The following is a 26,216-nucleotide window of genomic DNA, read 5'->3' as shown; positions in this document are numbered from 1 at the left end:
ATGGTGATGAAAGTGGAAATCTATGGACATGTTGGAGATAGGAAATCAATTTAGAACGTCATGGCGTGCTATGCTTTGAAAAATGCATAGCAGTAATGTAAAGCATAGACAGTTTAAAGTCAATAGGCTAAAAACCATGCAAAACCAGCAGCATGGATGGAAGCAAATCAAGCACTTCCCCTGCAGAAATGTCTTGTTTCTCTAGGAATATAATATTGTATTCTCGTTTACATTTAACTGACCTATAACATTCATTTACAAAGTGCAATATAAAGGAGATATGAAGGGAGGGAGAAGGCAGTAGATTCTTGGTGTGTATGTAAACAAAGCCACACTGCGATGCTGCCTCCCTCACTACGACTCCATTCATTTATCTGCATTTTGCTACTAAAGTTTATTGATACAGACCTGTACTCTCCTCAGGCATTTCCTGAAAAGAGCAATACAGGACATGTGCTGCTCTTGTAAGTGGGGTTTATTTTGGCAAGATCTGAGGACCTGGGGATCGGGGGGAGGAATGTATCCCAGGACCAACATTCCAAGGTTTAGTTGTGGTATTCCCAGTGGAAAATGAAGCAGTGAAAAAGAAAAGGAGTTTTGTGCTAACAGGGCCTCTGGACATCAGTGTAATTGCCATTTCCCCTTTAGCTTCTTCTTTCATGTGAGCGGTATGGTGTAAATTTTTGTCTGTGATTTGTCATTTTCATAGTTCTTAAAGGCCCAAAGCAAGCTCTCACCCCCACCGCTTCCCCTACCTCCAGCTGTCTCTGTACAGCTGAATACTGTGTGGACGTCCAATCAGAGTTACACACAGCGCTTCTGGCTGTGACACACAAGTTTGTGACAAGTGCCTCTCATTTATTAGCAAAATCTTACTGGAAAAACAAGCTGTTTTATGTTTTCTGTCTGGAAAATCCGTGTTCATGTGCTGCCTTACCTTCCAGAGTAGCACAGCTAACAGCAAAAAGATGAGGATTCCCACCAGCAGACTGATGGCGATGATCCAGCCCACTACGTAACCCCTGGGCTCCTGACTGTGGAGAGCCTCGAACACCAGCTGGAACACAACAACACTTCAGTCAGTTAGTGAGTCACACTCAAATACAACACACACACACACACACACACACACACACACACACACACACAAGCAGGGACACATGATGATTAAGCACATTAAGTCATGTGCTTCTAATGATGCAATGTAAGTGCAACAACAACAGCCAAAACCCATCTTGTTTCAGTCTGCTTTAGCTGGAGTCACAGCTCATGACTTGATTCAAGAGGAGCAACATGTAAAGCGAAAATACAATCAGACAGCATGGAAACTGGACACTAATGCAATTATTATTTTATATAGAACACATCCAATCAATCAGTCACACACACAAGACAACACAAAACAGTCAAAATATGTAGTTTCAGTTTATAGTGTACAGTGTCAGGTTTCAAGCCTCGCTCTTTAGCTGACCCACATCACACTGGGTGGTGACCTTTGCTCCACATGCAACAAACAGGCAATATCAACAACTATTCACAGCACAAACTGTAAACAACTTGTGCTGTAAAGCATGTTTTTATTCATATAATAAGTGATCATTTTTAACCAGGCTAGCAGCATGGCTCTGCTGACGGCAATGTCAATCTGTGGGTCAGACTGTCCACCACTTTGGTCCAGGCTGAGATATCTACAGTAGAATTTGTCCAGTGCAAGAGAAAGTATCTATAAAGCTAATGCCATCCTCATCAGCATCTACTCTGTAGGTGAACTTTATACCATTACTGTACCAACTAGACATCAGCATGTTAGCGTTGTCTTTGCAAGTTTGTAAGTATGAGAATGTTAGCATTTAGCTCACAGCACCATGGTCCGTAAGTACAGCCTCTCAGAGCTGCTAGCCTGGCTCTAGACTTGTAGTCTTCATCATTAACTCCAACTGTCTAACAAGACGTTCTCTTTTCAGTTTTTTTTTTCACTGGCATTAATATAGAATCATAGAGCTAATCAGCAACAATGACCAAAACGCAATGTCAATGCCAAACAAGTATTCATTTGATCAGTGTAATTCGGAGTAACATATCGTCCACTCCCTTTTTCAATTTGGCGAATGAAAAAATTATTCCATGGCCCAGAATGAGGCTGATTCTGAGTCTTATCACGTTCATTCTGGAAGGCTTGGCAACTCTTAAAAAAATAGCTTTTTTCCACAATGAAAAAAAAAAAGCTCCTCAGCCTGTTTCTCATGACATGAGTGAATGCTGACCTGCTGGATCATCTGTCACTGGCAGCAAACTCCGTTCACTTCACCCAATGCACAGTGTAACGCTTAACTACATGGAGGGAAGTAGTACTACTTTGGCTTTGTACTGTGAAAATGTCCCTTTGAAGCTATTTGATATTTCTGTATATCAGTTGTTTCCAAAACAATTACCTTCATCACTTAAATTAATTTGCACTGAATTAGCAGTGGTTAATTGCATTACTCCGCGCCACAGCTAAGCCTGCTTTAATGTCAGCATTCAGGCCTTAAATGAAAAACAACACATTCGCTACGACCATGAAAGAGATGAGTTCATTTACTAATGATCGTAAACAAAGGCAAATAATGTGTACTCTTCCAATTGTCACACAATTCTGTTTAATTTGTTACTGCAAACAATGGTGGCACAATCTCAGAGCAGACTGAGGAATGTCACTGCTCTGATGTTCAGTGCTGCATGGGATTTGAACACAAATGTGGCATGAGACGCCAACTGTGAGGCAAGACAAAACTAAGTGGACAAGCGAAGAATAATCTCTCTGTTGAATAGCTCGCCACATTAACACCTCCCCCCTACTCCAAGCTCTGGAATCTAACTGTTGTTATGCATGCCAAAGTGCTTGCGTGAACAAAAAAGATGAAAGCTCGACTGGACGTTGCTCTCTGACTTTCCTGATATAACTTGTGCAATCGGTTAATTCTGGGAACGTGCGGTTGAATGTTAAGTTCGTTCAACTCGGCTCTGTGATGCTAAGTGTGTGACTTGGATACTTACAGCAAAATAAACATATGGATTTGTTGACATGTCACGGGTGATAAAAAGCGAGTGTGGCATTCTGCTGACAAGCAGGAGGCTTGCTGCGAGCAATACAACCAGGGACCACAAATTATACTTTGCAGTGTGTACTCTAGCCAGCAGTGATCCTGAGGGAAGAGGTAACTGTGTTTACTAAAACCCAGCGGGGTAATAGTCACTGGAATGAGCACACTCACTAGGAGTCGAAAGACTGGCATGGTATGGACATATTCATAGCAGGTCTGAATTTTCCGAGCACGTCTGGAGTTCAGGGTCAGCGGGGCTGCGGCACCACAATCACTTGAGAGATCCCACTGCAAGCATACTGGGTGCTCAATATAATCATCACATCTGATCTGCCGGGCCATTCAGTCACTCAGCAAACAACAGTGGGGGGAGGGTCCGCCCTCGAGCACAGCTGAGGACCCCGAAAAACAGCCAATATAACGTGCCATGCAGTATACCTACAGTTCCCAGCTGTTCCCTGGACTCACACCCTTTATAAATGATCGAGATTCCGTCCTTCAACCAGAATCGAAGCCCTAAGCCTCGAAAAACATCAGGCTCTTCAGCTGCTAAATGCTCCGCTATGTTCACCAACTAATCGCTAATTTTTTTTTTTTTCTTTTGTTGAAAATAGCTCTGCTGTCACTGAAAGTGTTGCAAGCGACTGAAAACAATAAACACTACATCAATGAGCTGAAAGGTGCTAAAACTGTAATAACAGCTGAGGTGAACTGCAGCGTGTGGTGATAATTCTCTCATTACATATATAAAAATATTGATTAGAGCATCTTTAAGTGGATTACGCATAATAATCTCACCAATGATACTCTATAGATACAATACATGTGTTTTTGGTTCTATGAATTGTATTAGTGGTGTCAGTGTAGGTAGATGGTGCATTAACTGTTGATATACTCACAGAAATGTCCTCTGGCAGGCCTTTTGGCACCTCCATTGCCTTGTCATTGACTTGCACACTGCCCCTCGTCACAAACTGGATCACTGAGGAGCTATCCTGTGGGTTAAAAAGGGGGGATTACTGTTGCTCTTAGAATTACAAGAACCTGTAAATGAATTTATCAAGCTTTTGACACTTTTCTTACCCTTTTAAGAATTTCAGTGTTGAGCAGAAGTTTTATATCTATGCTCAATGCTTCTTCTTTTAACTGTGGACCCAGACTGCAGGAAATTGTCATACACGCTCTACCAGGCCGGTCACAGTCCTTTTAAAAAAAAAAAAAAGAGAAGAGGAAAGGGAGGGTGGGGAGGAAAGTGTGTGGGAGAGAGAAGGATGTGTGATGAACAGATGTTGCAAAAAAGAAAAAGAAAAAGAAGAAGAATCCTCACAGGGGGTGACTGTCAGTGACCTCTGAAATGTCAAAGTGTAATGTGAGGGCTGCATATTTACCAAGACTTTGCGTCCTGATTTGGTGAAGAAGGCAAATATGGAGTGGAAGATGCTCTCTTTGTCCTGGGGGATGGTGCACGGTGTTGGGTTCCTGTGAGGGGTGCAGTTGCCTCGACCTTCGGCTACCTGAAACATATCAGTGGTAGAGGAAAGTAGAGTTGTGTTGACTTAGATTTTAGGTAAAATCCTATCTGATGAATATAAATGAAGTATAGCAGAGTTGAGTTAATATAGGATGTGTGGCATGAAGATTTAGGAAACCAGGGTTATTTGAGTTTGACAGCAAAAATGTGGACACAAGCACTTTTGTCAACTAAACTGGCCCAATCCCACTATTGTTATAGGTCTCCAGGGCTCACAGGAAGTTCTCCCCAACGAGAAGCTGGTACCCCTCCCAGACAGATTCCCCATATGGAGTGATTTAGAGGTGTCTGCTTTACTGCTCAGTCCCCCGGGGAGCACTTCCCCTTTACCCTCTTCTCTGTCCCACCTAAAGCTTGGAGGTGGAATCTCCTCTGGCCTTCCACACTGCCTACTCTGCTACCACCCAGCATGTCTGAGCTTTAATTGTTGCGCTTTCTCATGTCCTATGTTACTGCTGCCATTGTTGGTGTGAAGATTCATAGGCTCCACTGACTTTAACCTGGTGAATTCCCCACAAGAACAGAATTGTTGCAATAAATAATGACGATTGAGGGTTTTGTGCGGAAGAACTAGAACATATGGAGCAACAGACAGGAGCTTGTATATCATGTCTGGACAAATGGAGGTCTGTATTAAATGTAAGAATATCTGCTATAAAGTATAAGTGTGCGACTGTCCGGTTTGCCACAGGGCAGACGCAGTGTTAACAGTGTTTATGATGGGGATGGTACGGGGCAGTAGCCAGGTCTGCAGGTGTCCCATTCCCATTTCGTGCAAGCTGTCTGATCCCCTGAAAGTGGTTCCAGATGGGATCTAGGAGGGTGGGATACAGTCAACCCCGTCTGCCCATTCACAGAAAATACAATTAACAGCTTGAGCTCCCCCATGATCTACCTATATGAAAGGGAGCAATGCAAGGGTTAAGAAAACATTTAAACCCAGCGGGAGTATTGTGTTTCTTTATCTAAATGCAAAATGTTGTGAAACAAAATGGTCTGCTAGCTTCAGTAGCAACGTCAACACTTTCGCTTCGATTTTCACTGGCCCACTGGCGCCTCACACTAAGCAAATTGCCAAAGACATGACAAAAAAGCCCACCCGTTTAGCAGCTTTCTGTACATAAAAGTGTCCTCTGAGGTGGATACAGGCAACTATGCCATAAAGGGAAGCAAGACCAACAGGCATGGACTGGATAAATGAAATAAAAATGTGGCTGCCTGCAGGTGAATAAACTAATAAATAAGGATTTGGGCTAGATAAATAATGTAGATAGACTGCTGTTGGCATCCACCTGTGTTTCAATGATGTGGAACATGTCAGCTCCGTTGCCAGCCAGCCGGTTGGGTATCCTGATGTCCACAGTGGAGCCAGGCAGCCTGCTGGGCCCCTTGTTTATGGCCTGGAACCACATCACACAGAGACAGTGAAAGGAAAAGAGAAGTGAATATAGATGAGGAAACGTAAAAAATACTGAAAATCCTATATGCTCTGCGATAGTAGTACCTGGAAAGTGAGATTGAGAGGCTGAAAGTTGCACTCCATGTCTTCCAGCTGGACGAATCGCGAGGCATCGATGGAGTTTCCATACACGAAGGAGCTCGGTGTCACCACCCTACAGACAACGGTGAGAGATACCAGATGATGCATTAACAAAAAAAAGGCTTAAATGCGCATAGAAGTATTATTAAAAACAGTGTCATAAAAATTTCTGGCTTCAGTCACATTGTTGGTTGGAGTTTTCTTTAGGAGTTGAGATATAAGTCAGGAGAGTTGAGCTTTGCTCTGAGGCCTCCCTCCACATTAAAGACAGCGCACACACAGCAGTCTTATCAGATGTCAGAGCTCTGGCAGATTTGGGCTGTTTTACATCTCTCTCCCTTCTCTGTGAAGCAGGGCTATGATAAAGCGTTCAGAGATAAGGCTTTTCAACTTGATGTGCTCCATACTGACAAAAGCACTCCCTCTATTCCCAAGAGCAAGCAGATGGGCAATAAGTTCAAGTCTCCACTGGAACGCGGTTGTTCTTACCCAGTAATGGTTGTGTCAGTCTCATGGACCAGAGCAATGGACAGGTCCAAACTGTTGTCGGAGAGTTTGTGCTCAGGATTGGCGCTACAACAAACAAGTAACAATGCAGCTATTCAGACATTTTTAATTTTGAGCACAGGATTGAATTCTACAAACACCAATGAAAACCATATTTACTCTATGGGGCATAAAGGTAGACACATTTATGAGTATAAATCTGCATTCTAATTCATAGGAAACCCTCATTAAAGTATTGTTAGGTATGAACTGAAATGTGACCCTTAATACTTACCTTTTTGCTTGAACTAAGAACTGCAATGTGTCATTCACCCCAGAGAGCTGACTTGTGTCAAAAATCACTGCAAAATGATACTGAAGAGAAAAAGACAAACCAGAATGTCACTGACTGCACTCTCAAACATGAAACTGTTTTCCATGTGACACAGTATGTTTGCTGTGAGATGCTGCATTTTTTTTTTTTTCATGCAAAAATGCCAAAACACAACCACCTTCTGCACACCCACACACTGCGCTTTACTCAGAAATTTTGACATAGTGAATTTAGTTCCATGTTGCTCGGCGCTACCTTAGTCTGTGCTCTCATGAAGGGAAATCCCACGCTGCATTTGAGGAAGTCCAAATCAACAAGCTCACAGGAAATACCCTTCTCTTCCTGCAAAAAGACAGATAGACACGGGAGTGAGAGGGAGTGATAAAGACAGACAGACTGGAGACAGAGTGGGTGACACTCATGGAGACAGAAGACACAAAGAGGAAGACAGAGTCAAGGAGACGCAGACTGTGACAGGGAACAATCAGTTTAGATAAGTTCACAGGCAAAAAGCATCTGCAATGGCTGAATGGTAACATTAATGAAAATATCATCGATAATGTAATTTACTACATATGCATGATAAAAAGTCTGCTGCAGCTTTAAAAACACAATCACAGACACACACCTGCCAACATTTACAGTATGTGCAAAGTTCATTGTTAGAAAAAGACGATATATGTAAAAGAATAGATTCTCGTGTCTTATTTAAGTTCCAAATTAGGTTAAATGAAGAATGTACAAAGTGGTGATGGCACACACACACACATCTTAGCGGGTGGGTAATTGGACAGCCTCCAGGCTGTGTGTTTGGAAGCTTGTCTAAACAATATGGAGCTTCACCGGCTGCGCTGTGTAAACACTCGGGCCTTGACCCTATGAGGAGTAAGAATTCTTTTAGCCGGAGTTCAGTGAGAGTCTGTCAGCCGAGCTTGTGTGCTAGGAGCATGAAAGACGGCAGAGATACTTCACAGTTATGACAAAAAAAAAATAGAAAAAAGAAAAAAAGGAGACTAGTGCTTCTGGAAGATTTAGCAGGGGGCTTAAAGTAAGTCATACAAAATATCTGCATGCTTGTTCTGCTGCCCGGTTCGAGCCTGTGTTTATGACATGTTTCCAAATGTGATAAAGAAAAGAGGCGTGAAGGTTGTGTCTCTGCTGACATATTTAAAGGTATATAACCATCCACATATCATCCACACTCCCATTCCCCTTATTCAGCAGATTCCCAGTGTCAGTCTGGGGTGTGGCTGTGCCCTCAATCTTCATTAAGTCAGCTTAAATAAGCACTGTTGCCTTTTACATGGAGACTAGAGCCGGCTCTGTGGGGGTGAGAAGGGGTGAGAGACCCCAGAACAACTGGCAATGATGGAATTTCCTCTATTTCCTGTATTCCTCCATGCTGCTGTGCAAACACCGCCTGTCCCGTGGGGCTGGGCAGGATTGGGGAAGTCAGCCTGTTTACCCATCACCCACCTGGCAGCCCTTGAGAGAGAGCAAAGCACTCAGACATATGGTGTGCCGGGCCTCCAAACGACAGAGTCTGTTTGTTCAGCACTTCTTCACTTTCTTCCTCTTTGCTTACTTTCTCTGTTCTTTCCCTGTCACGAACAAATACATGCTGAGATTTTCACAAGTGGCAGGACCATTAAATATCACCGTGATTGTTTACCCTGCTTTAGTGTCAGCTGAAGCCTCTACTGGAGCTGTATGTCAGTGAGGATGACGTTACACAGGAGGCCCGCGGTTCTGCATGTTCTGCATGTATCTTTACACCTCCATCCAATTTGTAAGATGCACTGATATTTGTACATTTGGCCTTACTTTGGTCTACCTCTTCCAAACCACTGTCATCGCCTCCTTCGTACTCTCTATATGACGAGCTACCTTTGGCTTTCGTGGCATGTGCAAAGCTGCGCTTCACAGCCAAGAAAACCAGAGGTTCATATATTCTCTTGAAAGGTCCGCTGAAATTCACAGCCTCACACATTTCTCTGTTGCATTCCCAATTTCTGGGCTCTTCACCACGATGCTCATTTCTTCCAACGTTTAAATCACTAGAAGTCAGCGGTGGAAGAAATATTCAGATCCTTCATTCAAGTGAAAGCGGTAATATCTCACCATGATCACAGGATCATGGTGAGATCTTCGTTTACAAGTCCGGCGTTTAAAATGTAAATTCAGTAAACAGAAGTGTGACAAGCAAAATGTATTAAAAGTAAAAGTACTCATTACGGAAGAAGGTCCCTTTCAGAGTGGTTGAGTTGAGATAATGAGCCCATTTCAATAAACACAACTATAATATAATACTGAAGTTTCAGATTTAAGTGCATTAAATCTGCAAACTGCCACATTAATATGTGAGCAGTGTTTTAATATTGTAACTGCCAGAAATGTGATGTGCAAACATCTGCTACACCTCTGCCCTTAAAAAAAAAAACACAGACTACTATAAACATTTGAGAGATAAAAAAAGAAAACACAGAAGCCGGCGCAGCAGTCTCTGTGTCCCGCGGGAGGGGAGGCAGCGCTCCTGAAACCAATTCACCTCGACGGCTCTCTGACAGCTTGTGTTGCAAGAACAACACAGATAACACACCCCACTCTTAAATATGAGGGGAGTACACATCCGCGCTTTGCTCACTGGAGACAAAGCCGTAGGGGAGGATTGAGAGAAACTTTCTCACCTCAGACTTCTCCTGCAGTAATTACAAATGTCTCAAAGAGCATACGGCAGTAAATCTGCTCAGTGGCCTCTTTGTCATCTCTTCATACTCTTCACTTCCTGTTCCCTTTTGTGCAGAAGGCCATCCTGACTTATCAGGTTCCCAAACAATATGAGGCCCTGTTGCTGCCGGGAACCTGATACTTAATGTCAGCCCGGTTCATTAGATTAGCTATGAAACTGAAACTGAAACACTGTTTTTCTAATAGTTGCCTGCAGCATGTATTCCATTTAAATTCAATTTCTGCTTTGTTGGGGGGTTTTAAATCATGCCACGGCTTTGGTGCTTTACAGAGACGGTCCTATCCATCACAGGGTTAAAAAAACCCAGCTGGTGGATAAACATAAGGTCCGTCTTGAGGGGGAAAAGCCTTCCTGATGGATGCTGATCCTGCGCTCCGTCTGACGTGGCGTCTCTCTCAGCTGTGAGCGGACCTGCCGTGTTCTTTGCGACAAGTGAGCGAACAGACGTGAGCGGAGGCAGAGGTGGCTGCTGTGAAATCCATCCACATACTGTGGGGTCGCAAGGAAAATCTCTCAGGTTTAATGTGGGATGGCAGTGGGTAGATATTTCTTTAACAGGATGCTGAAATAGTTTTCTGTTACAGGTCAAAAAGCGTGAGGGGCAGGTCTGATCAATACCTCCATTAACCCTCAGTCATTATCCTTTGCAAAGCTGCATTTACCCCGTTCAGCACGGCCTTATGGGAGTCTTTTGACACTGAATAATGAAACAATTTGAATGGTGCATAAATCAAGCGTGAGGCAGTATGAAGTATGTGATTTGTTCTCATGAAAACAGCTCATATGTTGTTGACATGGTGCGTCTGTCTTGAATGATTCAAAAAATGACAGGTCAGCCAGAGGAGCTGCCCTGTGAGACGGGACAGCTGCTGCTGCTGCTGCTGCTGCTGGGGCTCTTCATCCTTTCATCTACAGGGCTGCATTTATGGCTCAGTCGAAGCTTTAAGTTCACGCAGGTCTGTCTTTTTGTACGCTTCACTGTTTAGACTGAGCTCCTGACACATCATCAGTCTTTTTAAATAAACCGTCTCTGAGAAAATGTACATCTCAGTGGAAAACTGACGATATTCAGCTGATATGTGCGTGTAAAATATGGCTATGTGTATCATTTCAACCTCAGAACCCCCCACCAGATTTTAGAGATAAACATGAACACCTGAGTAAATAAGCAACAGATTCTCCAGGAGCCACAACAAACCTTCTGCCAAAAATTGATGTAGAAAACTTCTCTGGAGAAGTTGAAGTAGATGTTGGTGTCGTAGGCATCGTCTCCGGCGTTAGAGATGGTCAGGTTCAAGGAGACGTTCTTCACTCCCCCAAGGGCCAAATGTGGCTTACTATGCACCCTGATGGGAACATAAAGTAAACAATGTATTTAAGAAAATAAATAAACTTCTCATAACAACTGTGGGATGTTACAGGGAGGAACAGTGAGCGAAGATTTATATTAACAAGGGAAGTAAGTTTGTTTTATTTCGAAATTTTTACTGTAAAATAAGTAAACAAAGAGGAGAGCCCTTAAAATAGAGTATGTGATTGTTTCTGCAGAAGAACAAATATACACAAGAAAGAAAAATGACAACTGGTTACCATGACAGACCTAAACTGTCACTAAATGCACAGAGAGCAGATGACACACAATAAAAAGAGAGGGAACTCCCTAACTATGGAAAAACATATGGATATCCTCCAAGCATGCGTCATGGTTCCACTACCCACACCCACATGGCCTATGACGTCAGCTTGCTTCCTCAGTACAGGAGGAAAAGGCAAAGACGGGGAAGGAATCTAAACTATGAAGTTGAAAGTTTTTACCCAGAAAGCAACAGTTTCCCGTGAAGCCTCAGGTCTGCAGCGCAGTCGTCTGACAGGCAGTTCTTCTCAAACCAAGTCTGAAGAGGAAACAGTAAAGTACACAGTTGATATGACCTCATGCTGTCCATGCACTGAACACACTGACTTCATATTCAGACTAGGGGGCAGTGTTGTGTTGCTGTTGGAGCTATCCAGGAGATTTTTTTTTTTTAATCCAGGAGGGCCTGAAGTCTATACTCTGTCTGATCTCTATTTTAATTAGTCAAAGGATGAGCTTTGGTTTGAGGCTAAATCATGAAAGGAAACTTAAGTTCGAGCGTTGAAGTTCAGTGAGTTTCAGATAAATGGATTCTGTAGGTGCTGAAAGATGCAAATCCCTCACTTTTTCAAGAAGTGCAGACAGTGGAGAAACACATGTGGGGCAGGTTAGAGGTGGTTGCAAAGAAAATAAATGAATCAGTCTTTTTGGACTCCACTCAAGAAAAGCTAACACAGAAAATAATAAGCTGGTAACTAACACCAAATCATTATAACTTCAATTTGAGCTATTTCCTTCATTCCTTCTGTGGTCCTTATGTCAGGTGTGAGAAGAATTTCACCTCAGTCAAATCAGGAAAAAAAAGGAAAATTAACTGTATCAAAATCAGAACTGCTAGAGAATAATTGTGTTCCTCTTGACACGAGAGCAAGATTGACATAAAACAAACACTGTTGCAACTTGCATGAAACTGCACTATCTATAAAAGTGCAGGATGATACGGTAAATAAAAAATGAGATCGAAAGCGGCTTTAACAGGAGAATAATCATGATCTTTTCACTCTACGCACTTTTTTTTTTAAACCGTCTTTTTTTTCCAGTGATGAAAATGAAAATGAGATGCCCTGAGACCTTCAGCAGCTCCATTTGATATCATATTAATCCCTTTTTTTTTTTTACCTCATTCCTCACTGCGATCTTGTTTCCTTTCCTCCATCGTAGCACCGGAGTGAGCGCGGGCAGGTCTCGCTCCTGGTGTCCCGTCAGCACATGCTTCCCCAGGCTGTAGGCCACCTCGAACGTGATGGCCGTGAACACGTCCTTCACATCTTTCTATAGAGACAATAAAGCACAAGGCTATTGCAAAGAATTTTGCCCGACCATAGACACAAATCTGTTAGAATTAATTTTAACCTCAAAGCAAGAACTGGCACGTAACAGCCCGGATGATTATGGTAATTTAACATATTTCTCTAACTGACGTCTGGAGCAAAGACTGATCACACTGCAGATTATCAGAACTTTATACAGTGTGGATATAATGTTATCACTGTAATCACTGAGCAAAAGATCCCCATGGTTGTATGCAGATGTAAGTAGACCGGTAAACCACAAGATCACCTTAATCTCTGATCAATATATTTCTTTTCTGTCATTTTGCTGAAAGTAGTAATAACAGGGCCACCACTAAATGTTTTCAGCAAAGTGAACATGAAGACCTCTTTCTTTAAAACCTGCTGGCTCTGCCTCTGAGAGCTATCTTTTCGTTTCTGGCGGGTCCATCTGAGACCACAAAAGAAGTGTTTAATTTGGCACCGGGTTTGGAAACAATGCAGACAGAATGAAAACAGAGCTAAATGCGATCAAATCCCATATCTTCATTAGATGACAGCGCTGAAAGACATACATGGGAAAAGCAGATACTGATGTTGCTTTTTCATCTCTTCTGTCCATTATAGCCACGCTCAGCTCTTTGAAGGCTTGGTGTGTCTGACTCTCGTCTTAATGTCTAAAAACTGCAGCAAAAACACACGCATAGGCAACCTGCGTCCCTTTTCCAAGCTGATGTCTACCAACACGGAGCCGAACCCACAATATAAACACAAAGGGGTCTCCTATGTTTTCCGGTGGTCACTTAGGCCACTTGTTCTTTTGCGCTTTCTCTCTTTTGTCCATTATCAGACCTTTTTCCAGTGTCCACCCACCCATCCTCTTTCCTCGGGCAGGGCCGGTCTGGGCTTTGGACACATTAGGCAACAGCAGTGCAGAACCCACCCAACTCATCAGCAGTGAGAGAGTTACAGCAGGAAAGAGCAACCGTTAGTGCAGGACGTGAACAGACAAAAACAGAAGATTTGGGGCTCACTTGGGAAATGGTGCTGGACACAGATAAAAACGTGGCTTTGCTGATAATATCAAAGAATTTGTAGCGATTTTCTGTCATTATCTGGTTGGCTCTACAGTTGGCGGTTGAAAATAGGGCTGGAAATAGCATTTTATTTATTTTCTTGCTTTATCAACTCATTTGTTCATTTATGAAACTTTCCAAAACCCAAGCTGACATCTTCAAATTGTTTTGTGCAACCATCAGTTCAAAACCCAAAGGTATTTAATTTACTATCACATAAGACCCAAAACAAACAAACAAAAAATCATATTTGAAAAGTGGAGCCAGGGAAAAAGCATTTATGCTACGCTAGCAGCATTCCCCTGTGTACGGGCTGCAGCTCGCCATGTACAGGAAGTGTTGATGGCAGCATGTGCGTACCAGATCTGGTATCGAGGACAGTATAAAGATTTGTACGGCTTTGTAATACTGAACACTCTTAGCAGTGAGCTCACGCATCTGCACTACTTAAAGCAAGCTAATCTTTGTCACACTGTACCTAAGTGAGTTTTTAAGGGTTGTAATTCTTTCATTTATACAGATTTTGGTTCCGGCACTATCCACTACACCACAGTAGCCCTGCTCAAATAAGGCAGGGTAACGCAGATGACAAAAAAGACTTTGACCTCACATCCATCCCTGGTGTACAATTCATGCCTCATTGGAGGTACAGAGACGGTGTTGTTCTAAGAGTAGGCCGGCTCAGCTGGGAGGTAACATGACACAGTGTGGTAGTCAGTGCTGGACGAGTGGTGGTGTATACAATGTAAGGCACTGGCAAAGCCCTCGGCCTCAGTAGCCATTAACGCAGAAAGCTTGAAATGGCCCCTGTCCTCTGGCCTCTGAGTGAACTGACCCCCTGGGAGTTCACTGCTTGGGTCTCCAGCCCCAAACTCCCACCGCTTATCTCACATTTTCACAAGCCACAGGAGAACTGGGGGACATAATGACTTGAAATGAAAAGCTGTGTTTTTGCACAATCTCATGCTTTAAGAGAGACTTTTATGTGCAAGTAAATAGGCATAATCTTTCCATTACAGTAGTGTGCTGTGGAGGGATCTATTATTGTGCATGAAGGGATCTATTATTGTGCAGATACAGGATGACTTTCTTCTAGAAGCACAGGCCTACAGACTGTTAACTAACTGGAGAGCTCCCAAGATTCACAGAAAGCTTAGATTAGAATTGCCAGAGGCTGTTCAGTAACACTTGGCCTAAGCTTTTATTATCCCTTGATCAATGCTGCCAATTGCCCCACCCAAATCCACGCCCCTGGTCCGGTCATTTACTCCCTCCTGACCCTGCTTTTAATTCCTGTATTTATGGAACAGAGGAGTTCCTGAGCTCCAGCTGAGAAGGACACCGGCTCGTGTTAACTGCCTGCTACCTATAATTTTATGGAGAGAAACCCAACAACTGTTCCTTACATGACAGCAAGTTTACAAGAGAAAACTTGTGACAGGTCGTTCTCGACTTAAAGGCCTCCACTGTGTAAATCCTCATGCAAACATAAAGGCCGCTCTATCTGATCTCAGATCAGATACGGCAAGTCTGGGATTTATTTTATTTAAAGAACATTACAATGAAAGTGGAGATATGAAACAGGAGGTTTCAATAGTGTATGGCATTTGAAAGAAAAAAAAAAAACATTCTTCCTCTGACATACTGTTACAAAAAGCTGAACTCATGAGCAATAAAACACACCCTCGCTCAGTTTAATATAGTCAGGGGGTTTTGCTGCAAAAGCCTTGGCCAGTAGCTGATGATGGCTATAGTAAGCTAATGAGCCAGTTTGCCGACTTAATGACTTTTGACCGACTTTTCTACTTGCGCTCAGTCACACTGTGGTTTAGCATGTCACAGATAAACACTTCAACTGTTTTTTCACAAAGTAAAACACAGTAAAAGCACTGCAATTGTTTTTGAGAAACTGTTGAGAAACAATTGACCAATCAGAGCTTTGTGGGCGGGGTTTATAATGTTGATGTCATTAGTGCGGTGTACGTGATTCTTTCAGCCCCATTCATCAGGTTTGGGTCATTTATTTCTATCTGACACATGCAAAAGTGAAATTTTACACATAGTGTGATTGTTGAAGGATTTTTGATTGAATGGTTTCTTTTTTTTTTTTACATTGTCCCTAGAGTAGGAAATACTGCCAATAAAAAAGGTAGATTAGATGGATCACCTAAAAACAGTCTGAACCCTCTCATCATCCCATGGACAAAATTACTTATTAATGGTTCCAGTCATACTGTAGAGATGCCAGCAAACTCAGTGGGAAGCAGCTGTTTTCCAGCAGTTCCCACCATACTTTGGAAACTGTAAATTCTCAACTATATAGGACCAAAATCTGCATGTCACGGCAGTGCGGATCTTTTATGACACACTTGATACACACTCTTCCTCCCAGTATGCATATTCATATAGTTAACTCACAGGAAAGAGGACAGCTTGCCACTCTGCGTGTTTTGAAAGAAAACAACTGGGAATCAAACCTTCACCTACACTTTCACAACACCCTCTCTTTGCGGAACAAGGTTTCTGGCAATACACTATCTCCATATTTATGTTCACACTCAGGACACATTCATTTAGTGCAGCAGAGAATAACTCACCCCCTTACCAACCATTCTTTCCCCTTGATTTCCCTCTAAGCTGCCTGTATGACTTTTTTCCTACAATTTATGCTTGCATGTTTAAGCAACATAGAAACTGCGGCTGTATGAATGAACCTGACTTAGTTGAACATAGTTTATAGATGTCAACCTGAACTGTAGCTGAGCTGTACTTGAGCTGCACTTCAGTGCTGCAAGCTCTGATTCTAACATGCTAATCTGATCAACAGGATGGCAACGCACCAAGTTGCCCTCTTCATGCTCACAGAGCAGCTCCGCCGTGGTGGGTGCGGGGAGGGTGACGTAAGGCTGCAAGAGGCTCTGATCCTCAGTTTAAACGCCTCATGCTTGGCTGAAATGCGCAAGAGCCTCTCTCTCAGCCAAACCGTTCCCTCAAAAGCATATAGCCTAAGCCCGGCCGTGGGAAGTCTTTATTAACTCGTGAGCGAAACGCGCACACAGCTCTCCTTTTTAGGACAATGGCTGTTTGGACGACTTGCAGGTTGAGGCCATTTCATTCAAGGGCTAAACTCCAGGGAATCTTAAAAGCTTTTTAGTTAAGTGATGAATGGATTCAGCCTGTCAAAGGTTAGGGTTATGTGTGTATACTGAGACAAAGGGAGACAACTTGAAATTGGAAGAATTTACAGTAATGTCTGCAGCAAACGGCAGACATGCACTCAAGCAGTTTATCTCAGCTCGTCTTTGAAAAAAGTCTAGAAGTGAGTCTATTACCGAAATGTTAAGTGTGTAACCCTCCGCCAGATCGACTACAGGTCAAACTTTAGCAGCTGCTCATCTCACAATAGGTTAGCAGATGTTGGGAAGCCTAGAAATAACAAACTGTATAGGAGCAGGAAAGAGTGTCATCCAGTTGTTTTGCTTAGAAACCTTTTTGGAGAAGTCAGCTATGAACTGCTTCACTCTGTCCTAATGCTCCTAAATCTTTCACAACACGTGTTGTGGCAGAATGATCAGAGTCTGTATCTGCTTTGTCACCATAGCTTCTTAAAATAAAAAAAAAACTGCAATTCATCAAACAGAAGATTAGCGATCTATTAATAAATCACATGGTCCATCTTCATATTTAACTAAATTCTTTTTGGTTTGATCACATCTTACTTGATTTATCTGCTGTGAACTTCATTCATTTCCAACAACACACCCTTTACATTCTGCTAAAACCCCCAAAGGTGCAGCTCCTCACTTCACTGCTGTTGCCAGGGCATACAATCAGTAATAACACATGAATACCTTCCTTCAAAGACAATGTCAAGGACTCCTGAGTGAGGACGTGTGCAGTGCAGAATCTAAATCTGGTCATTTTGTCCTGTTGTTTATGTCCTTTTCCTCCTGTTGTTTTGTTACTTTAAATGCGCCTTCCCTTCAGTTCCTGCATCCATTATTGTGCGCTCTTTGGCCTGTCATTTCAAATGAGTGTTTTTCTGCCTCTTGTAAGTTTTAGTTAAATAGATCTTGTATTTTTTTTGTCACTTTACATATGTTTTTATCATATAGGATTAGCTGGTGTTATTTCAGTATCATTCTTTTTTTACATTTAGAGGCAGCAGAACAAGTTATTAACCCAACTCTGATCACCTTATAAAGCTGAGTTTGCAAACCTGTAAGTGAATAGTTACATATTCATATTTATCATATTCAATAGTTAAATGTCATATCTACACATCCAATTGACACCAAGCAACATTAGCATTCATTTGGAATCATGTTTCTGGCCACCTATGGTTCACTAACTCTCCTACTAGCTCTATTTTGGTCTCCACCAACTCTGACAGCTGATTGCTAAGGGCTAACAACTCCTGAGGGGAATATCTAGTTATTCCATTGTGTTCACACTGTCTGTCTGCTATTTGGTCCTTCACATGTGGCACAATACGGTGGGTTTATCCGAGCTTTGTGACTGAAAAGAGCTGCCTGCTGAGGGTGGAAATGGCAACGACAAAACTGTAAAGTTGCAGGCCGTAAAATCAAAACAGTGAGCTCAAAGGTGCTAAACAAAACTGCAAAGAAGCTTTATAATTCCCTGTGGGTTTATCACTAGTGACTCCTTTCAAATCACATGAAGTTATCTGATCCATTGCAAAAACATCAACACATCATCAGTGTAGCTATAAATCTGCAATAACTGATTTTTTTGGCCACTTGGTAGCAGCAGAAACAAGTTGTGAAACAGCTGTGTCCAACTCATTAATTCAAGTCCAATATTCACTCTTCTTTTAGCTCTGGTTTTGGTCTTCACCAAGTCCTGAGGGAAATATCAGGCTCTCTAGCTGCTGAATGCTCCACTGTGTTCACCACCTGGTCGCTAACTTAGTCTGCTCACTGCTGATTGGTGCTGACAAGATACAGTGTGTTTGAACCAGACAAGCAAAGTTGTTTAGGTGAACTGCTAAACAATGAGCGGTAAATGAGGTAATCAGTCTCTGTAGGTTCATCACTATAAGCGACTCCTTTCACTTTGTCACATTGTTTCCACCCTGTCATTTGATATTGTGTTATGATATGGAAATATAGATTATTAAGCAAGATGTCTTGTCTGAAAAAAAGGACATGAATCTATTTAAGTAATAATGTTCTTAATAGCAAGTCTGGAAAAAATGATACAAGTCGACAAATACTTTAATCCCTTCATCCTGTCCAAACCAAATAATTCTGACTAATGTGAAAATGCCATATTACCAGTCATACCAAATAAATGGAGTATGCCTTTGAAAATGGTTCATTCAACATGTAGCCATGTTTACTCCGACCGCTGGAAAAATGATTCAGTCTGTCTGATGTTAGTAATAGACGCTGTGATTCTCAGATGTCTGTCCAGCCTCACACACCAACCTGATAAATCACACACTTCACACACTCCACAACCTGTTGTGCATAAAAACAAACTGTTGCCCAGAAAACAAACTGAACTGACGGAGCATTTCAGACGTGCGCACAGCAGAGAGCCCAGAGTTGCTGAACACTGTGCCTAGTACCAAAGGCAAATATGTTCTTATTACTGAGAGCTAAAGCCAGGGATGGTTCTGCTTATTAAGATAATTTGGTTAGAAATGAAAACAAATGTGTGGATTTACCAGGCTGTACACTCACGGTAATTAGGAGTAAATCATGCTTTCAGTAAATAGTGGACTGGTCTTGCCTACAATGAATTTTTGCACAAATAAATTAAAACCCCTTCACTCATCATTGTGGCATTTGGACCGGATGGAAAAATGAGGACAGGGGTGTATTTTAACATCAGAATTGTTAGTACAGTGAAAGTGTGAGTCTGTCACATGGTCATGGAGTCATAACGTTTGAATGTAGAATAATATTTTGTTCTTCATTTCTAAATCTCCCCCATTCCCCGTTCTTACCCTCCCTCCATGTTCCAAATCATTACTGTCTCATTTTTTTTTCACTTTTTCCCTGATTTGTGTCCAGTTTGATATTTACGACAAACATCAAACACTTGAATGCCTCCCCTCTACCTTCACTGCCGCGAAGAAAAATAGGATACAAGAGAAACAACACAAAGAAATGCTGCTGTATATTTTCAAAGACAGACCTCTGTAAACTAAAAGAATCCTTTGTACAATTTTTAGGCTGCTGTTTCTGTGAAAACATAACTCAACCAAATCCTAACCTTTAGCAAGACTGAGTGTTGCTAGATACGCCAGTGTGTTGAAACGTCTCCCATGAGCAAACACATATTTCCTCCTGGCGAAAACAGAGGAGCACCGTCACGTAACTGACAGGAAACGTATACCATCTGTACTGTCATGCATGAGGCCGCGTCGTGAATAAATACCAATAAATACCATGTTGCTCTCAACGCATCACGCACGTAAAACATTTATTTGCAGAAGTACACACTGACGGTTATTCAAAATCCTCGTCTCACACACCAATGTTCACAATCTGGACCACACAAACAAACACACACACACACACACACACACACACACACACACACACACACACACACACACACACACACCCCTCTTTGCCTGAGACTTTCAGTAAAACGACTCTCCGTTCCATAAAGATCCCATGGGTGCAGATAAGGAGATATATATACGTCTCTTACGCCTCGGAGGATCCAAGTGTATTGAATTTATTGCTTTTTAAAACAATGTTCACGTAAACACAAATTGCAGGAAACTTTTATGGTCTCACATGCATCATGAAGAAGGCATTCAACATTTGACCCTTGGACAGTTAAAACCACAGCTGGGATTTATAAAGGAGGAGAGAAAGGTGCCTCATTTCCCCGGTGGAAATTGGCAGATGGAGTAGGTTTACTGCTCAAACATACCAAATTCATCAGCGTGTTATTTTTACTACAGTCTATCAACAACAACTTGATTTAACGCCAACTCTAACTATAACTATATCAGTGTAATATCTGGGTCTAAAAAAAAAAAAAGAAATCCAGCCAGCCACCTATAAATACACGGACGTCTCATATCTCAGTTCCTCTCCACTCTGCTCCCACATTGTGATACTCTCAACACATTATTTGCTTCTGTGCTATTTTCAGTCTTATTACTGCATCTCATTTGAGAGAATTACAACAGTCTACACTCTTGAAATGACCCTAAAGCTGTAAAGTTGAGCCCTAGAAATTCAGGAGCAGTAAATTAGTCTAAACGGTCCTGTATTACAGCCTCTTCATTTTCCAAATTCTTGACCCAGGGCTCCCGTCATCATCATGTCTATCTACCTTTAACCCCTCGCTGATCTCTATTGTAACCTGACTGATGAGTGTGGAGTCACCACAAGGACACATGCAAGGCTCTCCTAAGAAGCAAAACAAACCTTTTGCTGAAAAAAAAAAAAAGAAGAATCCAGATGAGGTCCTTTTAAGGAAGCAGCTCAGTGGTTTGAGAATCAAACATGAACAAGGTGGACTTAGTCACTGTTTAAATCAGTTTTATGTTTAAGGCAATAATGGGAAGACAACTAATAGTGCTACTACAAATAATAAGAAATATCACAATGATTTCAGACACTCAAATATAATGGCAGAGGGTGAAGATAGTGTCCTAGGCAGCAAATATGGAGAGATTTCAGACACAGATGGTGTTTTATTCCTAAAGTTATTAAACTAAAAGCATCAGAATTACATTACTGAATTTTGTTGCCATTTAGAAAAAACAGCAAGCATCTGAAGACTTCCGGTGTTTGAGAGATTAACTTCGCTCAACATCCTGATACATACTCCTTCTACATAAACAGGATGCTTGTTATCTTTACTCTCACTCAGTTAATTAAAGAAGAACAGTGAAAGAATAAGGATTCATTTACAACAGTTCACAGCTGCTGATTTCTCATGTCATGTCTTGTCATTACAAGCTTTTATTGAAAATTTGCATTTCACTCTCAGGAGAAACCCACCAGCTGATAGATGACATGCCAGCAAGAAGGAGCAGCTCTTTTTTTTTTTTTTTTTATGGAGTTCACTGTGTTTGTGAGCTTGAGTCTATTCCATCCTGGTGAGAGAGGAGGTCTCCAGATGCTTCCTGCAGCTGATTTCGTCACTGTGCACAAACCCTGGAGCACTTTTACATGACTGTTATTGTTGGAGGCGTTTAAGACAAAACTTGCAGCACAAATTAGTCAAATGAGGGCAGGTTAGAGTCACTGCCGCACATAAACAAATGTCTGCTGTATACATTTGTTTTGCTTCCTTTGTGACGGATCTTGCCCATTTATACAGGAAGCAGAATTTTGATGCTGACGCCACCGCATCAGGAATATACACTAATATTAACAAACGGGTCAAGTAATGGGAAATGATGACGGCATCACCGCCAGGAAGTTAAGGAAGTGTCAAGAAGATGCAAAGTGATGAAGCAGCCTTTTGTTGTATCCTGGTTGGTGAAGCACAGGCACCATCGCATCATGACGTTCTGACTGTGCACGCAAGCGCGAGTTCACACTGAACACTCGCATGCACGTTTCCTCTGCAGTGGAAGCGGGAAACATGGCAAGAGAAACTCTTTCATTGTGGTCAGACTTGGCCACCCATTACGCTGCCTTGCAATGGCACTGTGTGGCAGAAACGCGGCCAAAAGACTGCGGAAACATTCTACCCAGCATGCCTAGCTGCCAAAATCAACAAATCATCAAATTTGTGCCGTCTTGATATGAGTAACAACGATGGATTCACTATGGCAACAACACAGGGTAGGACTAATGAGCAGCCATACCAAAAATAATAGCTCACTTATATCTTAAATACACACGCATGAGAAGAAGTACATGGGAAATGTAACTTGTTTTACTGTAACAAAAGTCTGTAAGTCATGCACTCCCAAAACAAGCCTGGAGAAGAAGTGTCTAATGTTCACTCTGGCATGACCATGTAGGGAAATCCTGACCAAAATATTACCCTGAGCTAAAATTAACCTGAATAGCTCTTTTTCAGAATCCAGTAAATGTTATCACTAATTCTCACGGAAAAAGGATTCAGCTCAACTTATTTTATGCAACAGTGTCTATGACATTTTCCACTTGATATATTATTGCAGCGCACTGCTGTAGTATTTTTTTTTTCATGATATTCTTTATAAATAGGTGCTTGACTTGCTGCCATGTGTAATAGAAACAGCTGGGTTTGATTACCTTCTTGCTATACGCTTTCATTGTATCAGATCTCTTGGCCTGAGGTAAATGAAACCGGGGCAACGGCATCAGGGGAATTGCACGTTTCTATTGAACTGTAAAAGAGGCAAACAAAACAGGCATTGTGGCGGTGGCCCAGCTCTGGTGTTTCCACGTGCCAGACAGTGTTGAGGCTCTGGGACTTTGTTTAGCTGGAGACTCTTAGGGATGCAGCGACAGGATCTCCTGCTTTGCTTTACTCCCCAGAGTTTCCTGTTTGTCTGCGGAGAGCAGAATTGGGTCAAACAGTGAGTGCAAATGATTTTTCACATTTGTTTTGGCTTACTTTGAGGAACAGATTAGTGGGCTTAACTGCATAAGGCATTTCAAACACTGTCAAGTAAGCCGTCAATCACAGAAAAGTGCATCACAGCATCTTTCTTTTACGTCACTTTGATTGTCCAGATCTTCTGGGATGAAGTTACATTCTTTGAGCCTCATCTCACTGTCTGCCACAGATACAACAAGGTAAGGCAACCAGCGAAATGTCTGTAAAAACAGTTTGAGACTTGGGTCAGTGTCAATAATGAACCTCTGAAGCCTTTTCTGGTCAATCAAATTAAACTGACTAAAGCTGCAAATAACAATAATTTTACTGTCAACAATATAAATGATTATTTTCTTGATTAATCAGTTGAGTTGCTGCAGCTGTCTGTGTTGCAGGTGTCATACAACGATTACATCACTCTTTTCTTTGTAGGCAAAATAACCCATTTTTGTTCATGTTCACGTATCAGTGGTAGTGCCCAAGTTCATCAAATAAAAAAATCTAATTTGTAAAATACTAGTTATCAATACTTAGCTGGAAGCTTTAATTAATAACTTATCATCGTTGTAGATTAACAACTTATGTATAAACTGACTGATCATATCAGTTCTACTATTGGCTGTTGGGACTTTACCGTTCTGCTTGTGCCTAATTTCAGAAATCAGCCATTTGTGGATACAGGCAGCGTGTTTTATTTTAGAAGTGAACCTGATAATGCATCAGAATACAAACCCCCACTAAGAGATTTATTCTCTAAGTTGTAAAGCTGCAGTTTGTTGGTTTATCATTTGGCTTTCAGGCTTTGTTTTCTAACAAAATACAGCATGTCAAAGACAGATTGGTAGAAATGAGATGTGACGCTAACAAACAAACAGACACACAGACGAGTTCCTGGCTCCTTCTTTAACCTCATAGACCATCATCAGTCCATCTACCCGGTCTGAAAATCTCATGCATTAACATGCTTTTATAATCTGGTTTTTCCATTCAGTAATAAGCAACTGGAGACTGGAGATGGCCTCAGTGCATTTAACCTTGACAGTTAGATGTTTATACTGCAGATGCCCAAATAACAGCAGCCAGTCTTTAGAATGAAATTTGATGGAGCTTTAAATACTCCAGTGGTGCCAAGCAAATGTTAGGGGGGCATAAGATATAGGCCACATACTCAGTGGAATATAGGCCAGAGGAAAGTGAGCAGGATACTTTACGAGCTAAATTAAACAGACAACTGTTACAGGCAGGGCTCTCGCTGCCTATTTTAGCTCCTCCTCGGAGACTGCGCTGAACCTACAGCGCTGCACAATACCACTCATGACCACAAATGGAAGCGGCTATTGGCATGATTTCAAGGCTCACGTGCGCCTTGTGACGGGACTGCTGGAGTCCAACCACGCATATGACGATGGATGACTCGCCAAAGATGTAAACATGCCACTAGTTGTGATCAAGGAAGAAGCGCAGAACATCTACCAAAGCAATACTCAAAACATGTTTACGATGACAAGCAATAAATCATGGCATAGTGAGCAGTAAAGGCCAGCCTACAACCACATAGCATGTGACACAGTGAATAATGAATGCTTTATAGTTTAAAGTTAGACATATATCTCAATGTAATGTTGACATTACACCTGTTGCACTTTAAATCTACAGACACTGATGCACTCCACTCAACATATGGCAGGCATACATAGATAAACAAAGCACAGAACATGATCTGAATACTGGTGTCACTTCATTTGTTTTGTTTTGTTTTTTATTAATGCTAGCATCATGGCTCTGTGGATGGCATGTATACATATATACCATGCTGTACGGATGGTATAAATATCCATTATCATACGCACATACAGAAGATACCAGTAGGGTAGTGAACAGTAAAAAAAAAAAAAAAAATGTCTGCATGTAAAAAGTCAGTTATCTGTCTCATAAGAATTTGCACTGTTCCAGATTTCTGTCGGTGCTGCCGCTGTAATAAAATGTAATTACTGAGGCCGTGCCCATTTGCACATGAATAACACTCCAAACCTTCAAACTATTTCACTACAAGTGCTCTGGCTTGCACAAAAAGAAGAGAGACTACTCCACATGCCGACAGGGCAAAATGACTTAACACAACACATACAACTGAAGAATTTCCGCTTAAAGTTAGTGGTTCTCTTGTTAAATGACTCATTTCCATCTCACGCACTGCACCTCTGGTCTGATCTGAGCCCCGATCATTCATCAGTCATCACTGCTAGGAACTGCTTTCCCTCCCTAATGTGAGGTACAACTGAAGAAAAAGCCTGCATGGTGTTTATTTAGCTAAAAATAACCAAACAAAGTCCATCTGGAGGGCTGGTATGCTGTCAGTCGATGCCAATGAAAACATGTTTAAAATGATCAACGTGAAAGTGTTGCATAATTTCAGAGAGAATTACAGAAAAAAAATGTTAGGATTGAACTATTAGCTTCTGTACTCTGTGCTCTCTGAATAACTCCTGTTATGAACTTATGTTCTCAGTACTACATGATTTACTGAGTGGCCGGTCCAGCGTCTTTTTTTTTTTTTTACTTGATTTCAGATGTGGAAAGTCCAGCATCCTGTTGCTTCATGTACATTACGCAGAGCAAATTCAACTTTAACAGTGCGTTATTAAACCTTGCCGTTAACTGAGGTCCTTTAAAAGTTGTTTAATTTTTAAAGTCAACAAACGGGGTCGACAGATGGTCAGAGTTTTTACAAACGTGAGAGTGGCTCAGAATAGCTCATGGCCTTCTTCCACCGGCCCTCACGCATCAGGGCTTGAGCAATCAACCCTGACGTGAGGGTTTTCCATCAGCAGCGCCAGCACGCAGCTCCAGTTGACACAACAGCAGCCCAGCACCCTGCTGTGATGCTATATCCCCAGCCCTGTGTTTTCACTGTATGTTATAGCTGAGAGAAAGGTGGGGTGGGGGGGTGTAATCCCCCCCCCCCCCCCCCCCCCCCCC

The 26,216-nt window shown here is 41.9% G+C and overlaps 1 protein-coding gene across 1 annotated transcript in view; it reads right to left on the bottom strand.

Annotated features, from left to right (window-relative positions):
* The window catches only part of itga9 (integrin, alpha 9), a 47,355-nt gene that overhangs the window by 2,963 nt on the left and 18,176 nt on the right, over positions 1-26,216 (bottom strand). The window contains exons 16-27 of the mRNA XM_023411727.2: positions 12,476-12,628; positions 11,539-11,615; positions 10,922-11,069; positions 7,230-7,316; positions 6,936-7,015; positions 6,644-6,727; positions 6,119-6,227; positions 5,907-6,014; positions 4,472-4,597; positions 4,167-4,286; positions 3,983-4,078; positions 938-1,057 (exon numbers count right to left, since the gene is read on the bottom strand). Coding sequence (XP_023267495.1) covers positions 938-1,057; positions 3,983-4,078; positions 4,167-4,286; positions 4,472-4,597; positions 5,907-6,014; positions 6,119-6,227; positions 6,644-6,727; positions 6,936-7,015; positions 7,230-7,316; positions 10,922-11,069; positions 11,539-11,615; positions 12,476-12,628 — 1,308 coding nt within the window. The remainder of the gene's footprint in view (positions 1-937; positions 1,058-3,982; positions 4,079-4,166; positions 4,287-4,471; positions 4,598-5,906; positions 6,015-6,118; positions 6,228-6,643; positions 6,728-6,935; positions 7,016-7,229; positions 7,317-10,921; positions 11,070-11,538; positions 11,616-12,475; positions 12,629-26,216) is intronic.

The sequence above is a fragment of the Seriola lalandi genome, unplaced genomic scaffold (genome assembly GCF_002814215.2).
Source record: "Seriola lalandi dorsalis isolate HSWRI2012SDOR001 ecotype SW California unplaced genomic scaffold, Sedor1 jcf7180002054470, whole genome shotgun sequence".
Lineage (NCBI taxonomy): Eukaryota > Metazoa > Chordata > Actinopteri > Carangiformes > Carangidae > Seriola > Seriola lalandi.
The sequence above is the reverse complement of the archived record's forward strand: the minus strand, read 5'-3'. Positions and strand labels throughout refer to the sequence as shown.